This window comes from Lissotriton helveticus, chromosome 7 (assembly GCF_964261635.1).
Source record: "Lissotriton helveticus chromosome 7, aLisHel1.1, whole genome shotgun sequence".
NCBI classification, from domain to species: Eukaryota; Metazoa; Chordata; class Amphibia; order Caudata; family Salamandridae; genus Lissotriton; species Lissotriton helveticus.
In genome coordinates, this window is record NC_136068.1 from 1050325369 (window position 1) to 1050342653 (window position 17285).

Genomic DNA, 17285 nt, shown 5'->3' on the forward strand with positions numbered 1-17285 from the left:
AAAAATATTATTTTTTTACCTTCATTAATTATTTAATTATTAAACGTTATTTTAAGTATTGTTAATTATATTTTAGTAATTAATTTTTTATATTAATGTAATTAAACATTGTTTTTAGTAAAGTCGATATTTTTTACAACGATATTTTTGTAAACGATATTTTGTACTCGATATTTTTGTACTTACCTGTTTGTAGATAGAAACTCGATATTTTGACTGTCGATATTTTCTCAACGATATTTTGGGTAGTCGATATTCTTTCAGTCGATATTCTTTCAGTGATCCATTGTGGCCAAAAGATTGATTACACGCCAATGTAAGTCGGAGTAGCCACCATTGCAGAAGTCCTGGTCTCTCTCAATGTTGAACTGGGAGAAGGCGGAGGCGGTTTCTTTAGTGCACGAGGACGCGCTGGGTCTCCGTAAATTCCTTATTTCTGCTGCGTGGAATGCAATGCTGTGTAGGTTTCAGGGGCTGCTGGCACCAGATGACTCACCGAATATTGCTACCCTTGACGGAAGGTGTGCCATCAATGCGCTTACGTTTGACCCGAACTATACCCTGAGTTGTAGAGAACTTCACTTATACCCCATAATGTGATGTCTATTATCTCAGCAGTCCTGAAGTGCACTGGTGTGAACATTGATGGGATTTCGTCTCATAGCACCTGAGATTTATGTTTCCTCAACTATCCTTATAGGGTCCCTGCTTCCCCTCCTATCCCCCTGCCCCAATGGTGTTTTTCATTTGATGTTATTAGTATTAAGACTGCTTGACTGCATAAATAGATTGTTGTGATATGGCGGAGTTAAGCCATTCAAGTCATATATATGTAACTGTTTATACACGCATAATAGGGTTATTCTGTATTGCACCAGGATTAATCGTTTATGTTGTAGGCGGAAGGATGCTTAGTGCTCAGTGGGATATGTCAATAATTGTTACTGGTCGTGACTACTAATGATGATGTACTCATGTCATTGAGATACTGAGTTACAATTAGAATTGTTAATCTGTCTACTGGTTCCATATGAACATTTTTATGTACGCATATTATTTTTCTATTCAGATACAAAAGCTTTTATAAACAGAACAAAAAAAATAAAAAATATAGACAAAGAAATTGTAGAAAAATGTTTTGAGTACAAAAATATCACCAAACAAAAATATCTCAATATTTAAATACCTAGAAATTAACAAAAATATCAAAACTCACAATATCAACATAAATATTTCTTAAAATTACATAAATATCTAAATATAACATACAGGCATTAAAATACAAGTAGAAACCTACCAAAAACATACCACATGTTGAATAATATATATAAAAAAAAATAAAGCCTATATATGAATTTTTAAATGAAAACTTATATTTATAAAATATAAATTATTAACAAATACACATTTATATTTAATATACATTAAAAACAATTTAACAAATAATATTTACTACCTTTAAAAAATTACTAAACATATATTAAAAACATTTAACTCATTTTAAATATATTAAAACACATATATATTTTTTATCCTCATACCACCCGGATCATCTAACTTTCAAAACCGCTCGATCTGTCCACCCAGCGGTCACTACATTCGCCTGGGGTCCTGATAGCAACGACGCAGGAACGTCACCTTTGTCGGTGCCTTGGTGTAATCATTGGAATGCATGTCGAATTCCCAAGTTTCCGCACTATATTGAAAAATCAGTCCATATATCAGCCCGGTTTTGACCCCAGATCGAAGCGCCATACCAAAACAGACGCCCTAATCCAATCTTCTACATTCCGGGGAAACAGGTCTCCCCACTGCTTGCCAATTTTTCTTTGATGGCATTGAGTGGCCCTATTTGTTTATGTTGCTCTGGCGACTGGGGTTTGGTCCTGTATTCTGCAGTTGGGTTCGGCTTTTATATGAACAACCGGTGGCGAGGGTGAGAGTTAACGGCGCGGTGTCTAGAGCCTTTCCGCTATGAAGGGGCACTAGGCAAGTATGTCCTCTGTCCCCCTCCTTTTTGCATGAGCCCTGGAGCCACTAGCGCACTAGATTAGGAGGGACAGATCGTTTTGGGGCCTGTCGCTGAGCGATGAGTAGGAGGAGCGTATTTCTTTATACGCATATGATATTGTGTTGTATATGGCTCGACCGCACCACTCGATCGCACAGTCTCTACACCTCTTTGAATTATTTGGAAGTTATTCAGGCGATACGATCAATTGGGGGAAGTCGGTGATCTTCTCCGCTCAGGCCCTCCACCGAGAATCCTGACCCGGTGTCCTGCTTCTATCACTGTGGACGGGTTGAAATACCTGGGACTCCACATCACAAAGGACAGGGCGGAGTTCCTCGCTAGGAACTTGGAACCCCAAATATTGCGCCTTAAAACCGATGTAAACCACTGGAGGTCGCTGCCTTTCTCCCTCATTGGTCGGGTGGCAATGTTCAAGATGCTCGCACTGCCGCGCCTACTCTACATCCTGCAAAATACACCATATCCGATACCTCCAGGGATGTTCAAGCGGATAACGCAAGAGGTATCAGTCCTGCTCTGGGACGGTGGCAACCCTAGGATAGCACTGCCTAAGCTAACGAAGGGGGTCTATGATGGGGGCTGGCCCTACCGGACGTCAAGCCTTATTACTGGGCCTCCAAGCTGCAGTTAGTAAACAACTGGCTGTACGCGGATCAGTCGGAAATGGCCTATAGGGTAGATCGCTGGGCCATGCTGGGTGGTAACTGCGAGCCCCTGCTCTATGCTTGAAAACAGGGAAAGGATTGGCAGTCCCACACCAGGGTGGTGGTTCAATGCTGGAGGGAGGCCAATAAGTTATTGGGGTGGTCGGGCTCCCTGACGGGTAGAACCCCCCTGTGGCACGGAGACCAGCTGCGGGATGCGACTCGCTTGACAGGGTTGGAAACTTATAGGGATAGAATACCTGGGAGACGTCTGGAAAGGGGAATCCCCGCGATCCTTTGCCTACCTTAAAAAGGAGTATGACCTGCATGACTCCCAACACTACCACTACATACGCCTGACCCATGCACTACGGGCTCATATAGTGAGCGGCACGTCTATCCCAGAGTATTCCCCCATGGAAGATAGGTTACTCCTGGACCCGATAGTGGAGAAGCCCATCTCCACAATATATCTTAAACTCATAAATAACATGGCAGACCCATTGGTGACGCTGCGAGAGAGATGGGTGAGGGACATTGGAGACTTGGAAGACGATGACTGTCAGGAAGCCCTACAGAGCCCACGGGCGATAGCAATCCGCTGTAGGTTTCGGTTAATACAGCTTAAGATCCTGCACAGAGTATACTATCCCCGCACCCACCTGTATGCTTGGGGGAAGAGTCAGTCGGCCCTTTGTGCACGGGGATGTGAGGAGGAGGGCACCTTCTTTCATATCCTATGGGAATGCCCTAAGATAGTTCCCTTCTGGACTAAGGTAGTCAACACAATGGCAGCAGTAGTGGGTTCACCGGTCCAGCTAGAGCCCAGATGGCTACTTTTAATGATCAGAACTGACTCAGACTGGACTAGGCACAAGGAAATCTGGCTGGCACTGGAGGCAGGGGTGGAAAAAAGGAATATCACAAGGGCCTGGGGCTCGTGGACTCCGCCCCAGTGGGACCAATGGGTGCGAGATATAGACTGGTACCAGAGGGCCGAAGAAACCATCTACAAAAGCAGAGGATGCACCAACAAATGGTGGAAAATTTGGGGGCCATGGCGGAAATACAGGGAGAGAAGGGGTGGTTTGGGACTGTAGTCCCAACTGTCATTTGTCTCATTTGTGCCATCAAAGGTCCGTCATTGTCCTGTGAACTGCGATTTCACCGCATGCACCGTGCTAAATGTCCTGTATTGTTTGATGATATGAGCAATGTTAATAAAAAAGATTTCAACAAAAAAAAAATTTACTACATAAAGTAATAGTATATGAAGGATCTGGAGGGCACTTATAAAAAATGTTTGCTTCAGGAACAATCTGTATTTTATTAGAAGATATATTTTAAAAGTACTTGCTTTAGTTTATACATGAAATGTTTGCACATTCTGCTGCAGCCTAGCTTAACACAATTTTAAGATAATAACTTATACAGTCATAGTGTTTTCTGTCATAGGCTGGGATCTTGTATCACTATAAATACAGAAGTTCCCAGTTCCCAATGTGCTAACGAGGATTCAACATTGTGACTTGGTGATTAAACACAGACATATGCGGTGATTGCACTAACCAACTGAGATGTCATAACAAGAGTGTTTCCCACTAATTAGTTTAACTTTAATTTATTTTACACTAGCTGTACCCGGCCACGCGTTGCTGTGGCTCTGTCTGGTTAAATGGAAGAGAAAGAAAATAGTAAGCGCATGTTTCTAATATGTTTAGTTTCACAATGCTTGTGGGTACACAATATGTTTTTGTGACTATTGTCTCTATGCGTCCCTTTTAGTTGTTGAACAGCAAGCAAATCGATAGAGTCTGTTCGGCCTTTCGATTAAAAACACACACGTATTGTACAAGCGCGTATTCAAATTCAACGTTGTGTATATATAAACACACGCTAATGTTGTAAAATGAACCAACTCCTCCCTGCTCCCTCCACCCACTTACCGGTCTGCCATCCTGACACCAACTCTCCATCCTAATATATTTAGACTATTGTCTCTATGCGTCCTTTCTCAATGTTACAAAGTGAACCAACTCCTCCCCCCTCCCTCCACCCACTTCCCGGTCTGCCATCCTGACACCAACTATCGATTCCTAATATATGTAGGCAATTGTCTCTTTGCTTCCCGTGTAGTTGGTGCGCAGCAACCAAATCGATAGGGTCAGTTTGGCCTTTCGATTAAAAACACGCACGTATTGTACACGTGCTCATTCGAATCCAACGGTGTGTATATATAAACACGCGCTAATTTTGCAAAGCGAATCAACTTCTCCCCCCTCCCTCCACCCACTTCCCGGTCTGCCATCCTGACACCAACTGTCCATCCTAATATATGTAGACTATTGTCTCTATGCGTCCTTTCTTAATGTTGCAAAGTGAACCAACTCCTCCCCCCTCCCTCCACCCACTTCCCGGTCTGCCATCCTGACACCAACTGTCCATCCTAATATATTTAGACAATTGTCTCTATGCGTCCCTTGTAGTTGTTGCGCAGCAACCAAATCAATAGGGTCTGTTCGGCCTTTCCATTAAAAACAGGTGCGTATTGGACACGCACATATTTAGAATCCAACATTGTGTATATATAAACACGCGCTTAATCGAATCCAACGTTGTGTCAACATTTCCTGACACCAACTGTCCATCCTAATATATTTAGACTATTGTCTCTAGGCGTCCCTTGTAGTTGTTGCACAGCAACCAAATCGATAGGGTCTGTTCGGCCTTTCGATTAAAAATACGGGCGTATTGGACACGCGTGTATTCAAATCCAACGTTGCGTATATTGTAGGAGAATAGGGTCTGCTTCCTATGTTCACCCGCACTTTTTGCTCTGATCCACTGGTTTTTCGACTCTAGTGGGGCTGTGGGCCTGTTAATCAGACCCACAGCCCAGCTGTTCTCTCTCTAAATTCATACCAGGTACTTTAGGTACATATCCAATTGGGTATTGGGTCACCTTTGTGAGCCCCTGTATACTGTACCATAGGTACCCAGGGATAGGTGCATCCAAAGCCTACCAGGGGCTGCAGCATGAATTATGCCACCCCTGGCTGGCCTTACAAATTGACACAACTGGCTGAACACTCAGCTGGGGCAAGGTCGTGTAATCACCCCTTGCTTAGGTATAGTATTCCTATACCTACCATTATCTATAGACACGTATATACCTATAAGTCACTCCTATGGCAGGCCTTAACAATCCTGGAGGCAGAGTGCTTGGTTTTATGTGAGATGGTGCTCTAGCATGAGCTGTGCCTGTCTGCAGCTTTCGGAACCATGTCCTTATAGCATTTCTATGATATAGCCATAACATATACTCTTAAGTGCATTATAATCCTCGTGGTTATTGCTAACTTTGGTTTGACTTTATCAAAACAAGTCGTGTAAGGTATCATACGTTTTGGAATACTACCCCCTCGCCTGTTCTGGCGACGGGGTTAGCATTCCACCCTTCTAGAGGGAGAAGACATGTAGTTGTAGCTTTACCCGGTGAAAGTTAAACAGAGCCTCAGCATCACAAAATGGATGCTGCTGCCACAGACACAAGTCTGACCTCCTGAAGCTGGGAGCCCTTCCAGCGAAGGAGGCTTGGACAATAGGTTTCCTGCCTTGGGAGGTGCTAGCACCTCCCCAGACAGGCTATAGTGTATTGGGGCAGGGTGGGTTGAAAAGAATGAGACACTGCCTGGGGCACACAAGGTGCTCCATGCATAGTCCGGTTAAAACCAGTTGCAGGGGCACTCCAGCCCCAGCTCTGGCGCGAAACTGGACAAAGGGAAAGGGGTGTAATCACCCCCTTCCCTGGTCCCACCCATAGGAGGGTCCTAGCAGGTAATCAAGCAACTTTAATTCGTATAAAGCTAGGAGCTGAGTCTAGAGACTTTAGATTATCCTGAACTGAAACTCTGACACGGAACTCTGGACCTTCGACTTTCTACTGCAACTAGAAGACTGAAGAATATCCCTTGTGGTCAAGGAGTGACCACCCTGTGCAAACAGGCACCACCTAGCGAATTGCCGGTTTGCTTTGCCGTCGCTCCCGAAGGATCCCGACGACCCTGCTTCACAGGACTGGACTTCCAGATTTCTCTGACCCCGACCCACACCTCCAGCAAAGCTGAGACCCGTGGCAGACACGAGAGACATGGGACCGGACACCTGGCGATTTTGCTCTTTGCTAAATTGTGCAGCTTCTGAGGTGTCCTCGAAGTTGTGCATTGGGACTTGAGAAGCCCCAACACCGCGTCGTAAGTGCACCGAAGCTCAGCCCTCCACACTCCACGAGTGCCGTGTGGGGCCCGCTCTTGCATTTCCTCTCGACGCGTCGGTTGCTGGCCTGTTGACTAGTGGCCATCTTGAAGACTTCATTTTGAAACAACGCTGCTTGCCTGGTTGCTCTGGGCTTGCTCCTGCTTTCCTGCAAAAGGGAAGCTCCACAGACCTTGCTGGTCTGTACCAGAAGCCGATCTTTGTATCCTGCATGGGTTGCCTTTGCCAAGATTAGTTGACTCTCATCCGGAAGCCGACACCGCCAACTGCGAGAGCCTTTGTGGGACAGTCTGTATCCAGCGCCTGGTCGTCGTCGACGCCTCCTGGTCCATGTGGCTGCAGAGACAACCTTCACTTCTTCACTGATCGCAGCTCGACATCATCTGGTTCCATCCTGGTCACTGGCTAGTGACCCAGACTCTGTCCCCTCTGCTTTCAGGCTCTTCACTTCTCCGATCCACCCTTGGATCCATCCGGACATCTTCCTCCTGGTCGCCTGCAGCATCTTTGCGCAGCTCTCCATAGGAATCGACGACGAAGCCCGACACAACTTCGCACCTATGCACCCGGCTTCCCTGGGTGAGGTAACTCGAGTACTCCCGTGCTCCCATGGGTAATAACTATACAAGTGTCCTAATTTAACTGGGTTTCCTCGAAGTCCACCTGGACTGTCCGAAATCAACTCGTTTCTAAACTGTACGTTCCCATTCTAAGTCTATGAGAATCCGCGTGTGTGTTTAGACACTGCACACACATCCGGTGGGACTCCTGCTTTCTAACCTGTGGTTATTTAGTGTAGCCCCACCAATTTCCTAGGCCCTAGGCCTATTCACCATTCCTGCAGTGGTTCTTATACCACATCTTTAGTATATGGTTTACGAGGTCCCTAGGGCAGAATTGTAATTGTGCAACTTAACGTATGCTATTTAAGTTACTTGTGCTGTATCTCGAACTCTGACCTCATAAAGAGTGCAGAGGGGTTGTGTTAGAAATAAATACATATATATTTTATATATACCTGGTGTGGTGTCCTTTCATTTGATATTCAAGGGGTTATTATTGGTAAAACAATTGGCTTCACATGCTCTCTGAAGTGTTAGCCTAAGACTGCTTTGTCCATGCTACCACTAGGATAGCTGGTCTATAAGGTTGACTTTACAACCATCACCATAAGGGTTGTTTGAACTGCAAACTTTTGAACTTCTCTATTCTAGTGAGCAAGGTGCTCACTAGAATAGAGAACATCATATACCAGGCCAACTTCTCACATACATATAAACAGGCGCTTCCAACGTTATTTCAAAATTTCAAAGCAATCGGTGAAGAACTTTCGGAGATTTAAGATTTTGAACAAACGCACATTGACATTTTTATGTGTCTGTTCGGGCTTTCGATTAAAAACGTCCGTATTCGACACGCGCGTATTGGAATCCAACGTTGTGTATATAAAAACATGCGCGTATTCGAATCCAATGTTGTGTCAAAATTTTAAGCAATCAGTGAAGAACTTTCGGAGATTTGCGATTTTGAACAAACGAACATTTACATTTTTATTTATATAGATTTTAAGCTGTATGTGTTATTCAACCTGAAGATGAAAGACAGAAATAGTTATTAAATGGGTTTTTTCAGGTAGGTCTTTGACCATGACCCCACATTCACTGACTCACTTCCAGTTCACAGTACTTCTATGTATGCACTTTAACCGCCATAGGGGCTTCCGTAAATATAATGTGCCTGACCTTAAAGACGTCGGTCTGCTAGCAGCGCGTAGCTCAGTGTAAATGCTAGTGCCACTGCTAATTATACTGACAGACTATCGAGCACAGGAGGAGCTTTTCAATGCTCCCAGACAGCCCAGAGATGCAGCCAGCAGAGGCCCCTCAGTCTTCACTGACAGGCCAAAGGACAGACCTCCAAACCCCAAACGCGTGGGCGCTCTTGTCCAGCTTTTATTAGAATACCTGATGCTGTGGAAATGAAAAATTGCCAACAGTACTCACTGCAAAGGCTTTAGGGCAATGAGACTGGTACCAGCTTATTTTACAGTGCGAATAACGCTCCCTCAGCTAGGTGCCTGGTGCAGTGGCACCGGTCACACCAGTCTAAAGCCGGCGCTGGCATCAGTCACTGGGAGGTGTGAGTCTAACTGGGCTGTCTACCACTGATCGAGTTCTTTGATTCTGCCTGTCACCAACTTGGAGGGCTTAGTAGGAGCTCCCCATTTGTCGCTTAAGCTGCTGAAATAGAGGGCTCACGACGCCACTGGGCTGCAGGGATCTCGACAATCAAAAAGACCTGACTCGTCCAAACACCGTGAATCCTCCCCAACACTTGGTGGATTTTATAGCACTTTGCCGATAATCTAGCATCTGCCTTGGGGTGGAGGAGCCATCCCCCTGCATCCATAGACACCAAACACATTTGTCCGGTACCCATGTTGCTGGCCATCGGGCCAACTGAGGGAGAAGCACATCAGGAGAAAGTCTTAGTGGCTCTAGGAGGTCAGACCCAATTTTCTGCTGAGTTTTGAGACGCTTGACCCTCCAGTAGGTCCCCTGCACCAATACCCTGAATATCGGGGCACCTGCACCAGCCAAGGCTTGTTTCTGTCCAGTCCAGACACCACAGATGTGGAAAACCGGCCCTGCTAACTTGTTTTTCCTTCCTCTGCATAACTGACCGACAACTATGACAGCCTCAACTTCCAGTGGCCAGCAAGCATAGAGACTCTGCAGCTGAGCTCCATAGCTCGGGCCATGACTCCTGACTGCGTCACCTTGGTCTAGGGGTCCCATGACCTGAAACCCCCCCTTTGGGTTCTCCCAGACTTGTCCCCAACTCTTCCCCTGCAGCCTCTTTGTTTCAGGTACATTGACTTTACAGGTGTGGTGCTCGCAGCTACTATCCCAACCCAGGGCCGGACTGGCCGTAGCAGGCACCGGGCGTTTCCCCGATGGGCCGCCAGGTTGCCCCCCCAGGCCCCGCGTCCGGTCCCATTCAATTGCCAGGGCTGGTTTGCCTTCCCAGTCTGGCCCAGTCCCAACCAACACCCCCGCAGCACCTGGACACCCCAGGGCAGGTAAACCCAAACTGCTGGTGGGTCTTTTGGACCTATGCCCCTAAGCACCTTAAGTCCTAAAGGGCACCCCCGAACACCGACTGCAAGTATATGTTTGCTGTTTATGTTTTTCCTCCCATAGAATAACATTACCGCGTTTGAGGATCATACCTCAAAAATCGTTATTCAAGCATTTTTACTGTTTTCTTGTGAAATTGATAACTTCGAAAGTACTTACCTGATTCCAAAGATTTTTGTGTCTAAATTCATATAACATCTGTCATTTGTATAAATTGGACTCAGATTTCTTCTTGAGTGTGTGTCTCATTTATTGACTCAGTATGTACAACAACAGCTTAACACTCGCCTCTGATAAGCCTAAACTGCTTGACCACTCTAACACAAATAGAGCACTTGGGATTATTAAAGTAAGCGTCTGTAAACCAATAACGGTCTTCCGGACTTTATGCATGGCGTGACCTTACATTGGCCCACCACATAAAAAGCCAGCTTCCTACAGTAACTTATTTCTAATTTATCATTCCAAAAAGACAGAAGGATATTTTAGAACAGCAAATTAAGAAATAAAGTGTGCAAGGCCGACAAAAGAGTGGCCTGGTAGCAATGTGGCTTGTCGGTTCTTGCAAAAATAAATGTTAATAAATAAGGATAAAGCATGAAGGAGGAGAGGTGAGGAAACAATGAATGAGAAGAGAGGTGCGTGGCCTAGTACTCGTGTGCAGCGGTCCAGATGAAAAATAAAAGCAATTTAGTAGGAAGGAAATGGATGGGTTTTGGGATGGGGAGTGATCCAACTGTATGTCTCTGGAGAGCAACGTGCCCTTGCCCCAAGTTCACCATGGAAAGCCTTAGAAATTTGATTCCCACCTCAGCACACGACAGTCGTGTGTGTGGGTTTGTGTGTGTGTGTGTGTGCGCTGAGGCCTTTTTGTATATCAAAAAATGAGTCAAAGAGGGGGATTGGAGCTCAGAGGAGCGCACCAGCTGCACCTTCCTTACACAAGGGCGACTACTGTTCCCTCAGTGTGTTGCAGAGGACTGACAGTAGTGGTAGCTATATCAGATTCAGTAAGCACAACAGGCCTTTTCAGCTGTTCCCCGTTAGGGGATGGCCTATTTACATCTCCCACCATTTACAATTGCCTGCCACTACCATGCAAACAGGCAGTAGCGTAGCAAAGAGGGGCGGTCAGCCCAGGGCGGCACGTGTTTTGGGTGCCGCAGCCTTCCTCTCCCGTTCTTACCTGCGGCATCACCAGAACCAGCCTATGTTCTTACACGGCCATGGGGAGGCCCCAGTAGGTATAGGCACCCCTAACCCCTGCTCTTAAATATGGCTGCATGGCAGCTGCAGCATGGACCGCCACAGGCGGCAACGGTCTAGCTACGCCACTGCAACCAGGTCTTTAGGCCCAGTGAATGGCACCTGTGTCAGTGTAAATGAGACTAACAGGAGTGAGTTAGAAATGTGTGAGCCATGCTACCACGGCTATTAGCTTCCATTGTGAGTGTAGTCAAATCCAGTCTTTCCCGAAGACTGAGGGAGAGGAAGGAGCCCAAACCACTAATATGAATTTTGGTTGCCATTTCAGACATTCCAGTATGTTTGAAGTGAGCTAGACTATAGAATGTTGAGTAGAGGAAGCAGCGGGTTCCTTTAAAGCAATGGAGTCTTTCCCCTCCTCTTTCCTGGCCTTTATTCTTTGAGAGATAACCCTCCCACCACTTGGCTGATTGGGTAGATGAGAGAGACAGCCTTCTTACCTTTAGCGTTCTTGTTTTGTTCTCTTCTAAGAGGAGAACCAACACAACCACTACAAGCCTCTTCTTCACTGATGTGGGTGCTACAGTTTCTTATACAGCAGCAGGCACCGATATAAGTGTCACAAGTGAACAGAAACTTTGGCTGGACATCAACCTCCTGTGGGTCAGACCGGACACCCCACATCCCACCTCCCTTTGACAGAGATGCCGGCAGGTGTATCCTGTCTCAATAAAAAAATACACTTTTGGGACCAACAATATGTTCAAAGGGTTGCAGCAGAGAAGTACTACTGGCACTCAAACATGAGTGTGAAACGCAAATAATCTGCCAGCACTGCCTATATTACCCCAGAGATTCCTCATCGCCATAGTATCGGCAAGAGTACAGTTACCGCTGTAACATGCCCCCATTAGTACCAGTATGAAATGCCGCTGTGAATAATATATATTTGAATCGATTTTGTGAGGAGTAATAAAGTGATTTTCTTAAACGAAAGGGCTGAGTGGACAGTGATTGTTAACTTCTATTCAATACTTGTTTAAAGTAGTCTCTAACCCTGCACCACCTCCCTTGGATTTAGCTACCCTGAGAGTCAAGTGCTTAAGGAGTGCACTCGGTGCACACTATTGGGTCCAATGATCCTCGGGCACAAGTTTTAAATGGCTCGATTTACACAAACTCAGCCCAGTAACTCCTGTATGCCCTGGGACTCCTGCAGAAACCTACCACAGGGGGGCTGCAACAGCTGAGCATATGGGAGTTTAGCAGACAGTAGAGAGAGCATGGAAAGCTATGTGATCTCAGAGTTCTAAAATACAAATGAAAGCTGTTTCCCGACAGCAGCACTGAAAGGATACAACTCCATTAAAATGATTGTAAAGAAGTCAGGCTCATGTAGGACAGAAAAAAAGGAGTAGGGAGTAAAGCCATTGAATAAGGCAGCTGCAAACACAACAATGATGGACAGAATGTGGATCAATGTCACACATTCACCCCAGTCCAAAGATCTGGGCCCAAATCCATCGTTTTTCCACTCCACACCAACCTGGGTTAGACAATGGCGATATGCAAATCAGCGCTGACCCTGTGCCCCATGGGAACAGTCCAGTCCGAACTACAAAAGCCATGTCCTTCCCAGAACGGAAACAAGCATCCGAGGACCGGCCCGGTTTCGAGGTAACACCTCTCTTCAGCCCGGCTAGCTTGATTCCAGTGGTGTGGAGTGCCTGGGACTCACGTCTGAGCATCCCCAGTACACTTAGAGCGGTAACTGCAAACACAACAATGATGGACAGAATGTGGATCAATGTCACACATTAACCCCAGTCAAAAGATCTGGGCCAAAATCCATCGTTTTTCCACTCCACACCACCCTGGGTTAGACAATGGCGATATGCAAATCAGCGCTGACCCTGTGCCCCATGGGAACAGTCCAGTCCGAACTACAAAAGCCATGTCCTTCCCAGAACGGAAACAAGCATCCGAGGACCGGCCCGGTTTCGAGGTAACACCTCTCTTCAGCCCGGCTAGCTTGATTCCAGTGGTGTGGAGTGCCTGGGACTCACGTCTGAGCATCCCCAGTACACTTAGAGCGGTAACTGCAAACACAACAATGATGGACAGAATGTGGATCAATGTCACACATTCACCCCAGTCCAAAGATCTGGGCCCAAATCCATCGTTTTTCCACTCCACACCACCCTGGGTTAGACAATGGTGATATGCAAATCAGCGCTGACCCTGTGCCCCATGGGAACAGTCCAGTCCGAACTACAAAAGCCATGTCCTTCCCAGAACGGAAACAAGCATCCGAGGACCGGCCCGGTTTCGAGGTAACACCTCTCTTCAGCCCGGCTAGCTTGATTCCAGTGGTGTGGAGTGCCTGGGACTCATGTCTGAGCATCCCCAGTACACTTAGAGCGGTAACTGCAAACACAACAACCACCCTGGGTCAGCGCTGATTTGCATATCGCCATTGTCTAACCCAGGGTGGTGTGGAGTGGAAAAACGATGGATTTGGGCCCAGATCTTTGGACTGGGGTGAATGTGTGACATTGATCCACATTCTGTCCATCATTGTTGTGTTTGCAGTTGCCATTGAATAAGGAGCATAAAACTGAGATAGACAATAAATGTATCCAGTCACGAGCAAGGGGATGACCCAAAGCCTTCTCTTTGTATCATACTGCAGAAAAGAGGTATATAAGAAAAAAGCTGAAGCCATCTGTAGGCAGAATCTAAAAAGAACACTGAGTAAGCAAAAAGTAAAATGAGGCGACCCCCTGAACAGAAACAGAAATGCCTGGATTGAATCCGCCTCACTGACAGATGTGCTGTAAGCACACATTTTCACCACAAAGCTGGTTTCTCTAGATACTGCAGATATCATCTGTCAGGAAAGTGGTGTCCAGGGCCTCTCCAATGACCTGGTTGACCAGGGGCTAAATGACCACCTCTGATATATTTGGTGATGTTTTCTCCTACTCATTGTCATCATGTTCTATTGTGTATAAAACGTTTTGCAACTGATATCACTGTTGTCCTATGACATTTTGTAAAAAGCTTTGCTTTACATCCCTAGCCTGGCAAGTGCTACATAAAACTGAAAATTAAAAAATAAGTTTCTTACTTTCTCTTCAATTTCAGTGGCAGTGCGCTTGGTGGTCTCTAGGTTTTCCACCAAGGCAGTATCTCCCAAAAAATCTCCTGATGCAGCAGAGAGTCGAGCAAGCAGAGAATCTTCAAGCTCCTTTAAAACAATCTTGAATTCATTCTGTTGCTGTGTTAGTTTTGCCTAGAACATAACAAAAATTCAATAATGAAGATGCCCTTTCAAACTATAAAGGAGACTGCAAATGTACAACCCAGACTTTACATAAGATTCCCCTTGCGTACTTGCTTACCTCCACACAGACTGACCAGTCTACTACAGTAATCTGCTTTCCACAAATAATGCTATTTAGTTCCCCCCTATTTTATGATATAAATATGCCAGTTGCTTAATACAAGTTTGTGCACTGAGTTTCAGAGCATCAGTGGACAGGAGAAAATAAAAGACACAACACAGACAAAAAAGAAGAGTCTTGGTAAAGGAAAAACATACTGGTAACACTGGTACCAAAGCATAGGCATCCAAGACCAATATAGTCTATTGACTAGCCAGCTTGGAGAAAGAGGCGCCACCTTCACGTTGGGCAGAACTGTTTTAAGGCATGGGCAATGTGGGTAACTTCCAGAGGAACCTACCTTCCAAGGGCTTTCAGATTAAGATATCTTGGACAGTCAGAAGTATTGGTGTGCATATTATTTTTTTTTTTACAGCTAGCCATGGGCCTTCACAAGAGCTTAATGTGCATGCTTGACCTCCCCAGGAATAAACCTTGCACTTTTAAGGAGTTTGGAGGAAATGTAAAAATAGTCTTTCTGAGTCACGTCTCTCAAAATTCTTTCTCAACGTGCTCATTGTCTATCTCCACATCTCTGCGTATATACCCCACTCTTTCTATCTCAACTCTATATCACCTCTCTCAATAGACATCTCTCTAACTTTTTCACAAGCAGTAACAAAAATAAACATGACCAAAATATCAACAAGGTAAGTATATACTTAAGTATATGTTGACTATACCTATACTTCAAATCTATGTACCTTGACAATATACATATACAATGTAGTAGTGAAGTTAACAGTAAATCAATACTTACCAATATATACTTTCCTCCACATTTTGGTTGTCAATATTTTTGCTATGATATTATTCTAACAGGCTTTTTCTGCTCTTTATTTCCTGACATTTAAGCTTAGCAACTTCGCTTCTTTCTCTACCACACCACCACCACTCTCTACCTCAACTCTCTCTCCGCCTCACATCCAATTTCACCAAATTGCTGTTTTCATCTCACCTCCCTGTAGCTCGTCTCAATCTATTTTACCTAGTATTTCTCTTTACCTCAGACCTCAATCTTGCTCTGTTTCAATCTCTCTTTCCTTACCTACGCTTTAACCCTGTTTCTCATCACCATGTACCTAACTGGCCATGTGCGCGAGCGAAGACCGGGCACGCATGCGCAAGGCGAGGCTGTGCTAGGTCTCTGCTCTTGGCTCCATCATTCTGAAACCCCAGTGACGGTCCTGTATGTTTTGGAGGTGGATTAGAGATGAAGTAATTATTCAACATAAACTATTGATGTCAATCGTGGGTTGTGTTTTTACCTATACTCCAGGGGCCGGTCGTGTCTTGCCTTGTTCGCCCAGCCAGCCCTCCTGGGCAGGGTTTGAGCCTGCCTGCCTTCTGTTCCGGTTATTTTCTTCTGTTCTGGTTATTTTTTTCTTATTCTAACTCTAACTTTATTCTAATTCTAACAAGCCTGCCTGCCCTCTGTTCTGGTTATTTGCTTCTGTTCTGGTTATCTTATTCGTTATTCTAACACCCTGTCTGCCACTGTACTTTCCCTTTTTCTTGTTTCCCTTCTGCTTCCCCTCGTATTCCCACCATTTTCGCGGCTATCCCTGACCCCTCCAGCCCCGCCTCCCAGCGGATCGTCCCTCCTCCCTCCCCTTCAAATGGCGACCGCTGCACGCGTACAGTGGGCGCGCCAAAGGCGTGCCTAAGGCAAGCCCGTATGCGCCTGTCCACGCCTGGACCACGCCCAGTGCCAGACCCCTGGTCCCCACAAACCCCACAGCGCCCGTCCCCGCTACAATGCCAGCACCCTCCACGCACTCAACACCAGACGTTCACACAACTGCTTCCTGGCTGCCCCAAAGCGCACCCAAGGCCCCTTCTCCTGCCGGAACTGCAGCTTCGCCAGCATCCGTCCCGCCAACCCTCCCACCGGGAAAGAACGCAACCACCTCAGATGCATCCTCCTCAACACCCGCTCCTCCCGCAAACACGCCATTGAACTCCGGGACCTACACGACTCCAACACCCCAGACGTCGCCTTCCTGACGGAGACCTGGCTGACCCCTCCTCGGCACCCTACATCGACAGCCATCCCGGACAGCTACAAGATCACCCGCAGGGACCGCACCAACGGAACAGGAGGAGGAATCGCCATCGTCCACAGGAACACTCTCAGAGTCTCGGCCAACACTGATGACACCCTCAGCACCCCCGAACACCTGCACTTTCAGATCCACACCGATCCCAACACCACCCTCAAAGGTACCGTCATCTACAGACCCCCTGGACCCCGGCCACAGTTCAGTGACTCAATCGCCGACTTCGTCAGCACACATGCCCTCGCCTCCACAGACTACATCCTCCTCGGGGACCTGAACTTCCACCTCGAGAACAACAACAACAGCAACACCACTACCCTGATCAACAATTTCACCAACCTCAGACTCTGGCAGCTTTTCACAACACCCACCCACTCTGCAGGCCACACGCTTGACCCCATCTTCTCCGCAAGCTTCCACATCTCCTTCAGCCACACCACCGAACTCCACTGGACAGACCATCGCTGCATTCACTTCAC

The 17285-nt window shown here is 46.3% G+C and overlaps 1 protein-coding gene across 6 annotated transcripts in view; it reads right to left on the reverse strand.

Moving 5' to 3' along the window:
* DNAH17 (dynein axonemal heavy chain 17) overlaps positions 1-17285 on the reverse strand; it is a 12633448-nt gene that overhangs the window by 2071384 nt on the left and 10544779 nt on the right. For all 6 annotated transcript variants that reach the window (XM_078653923.1, XM_078653924.1, XM_078653922.1 and 3 more), the window contains one exon: positions 14431-14595. In XM_078653923.1, coding sequence (XP_078510049.1) covers positions 14431-14595 — 165 coding nt within the window. The remainder of the gene's footprint in view (positions 1-14430; positions 14596-17285) is intronic.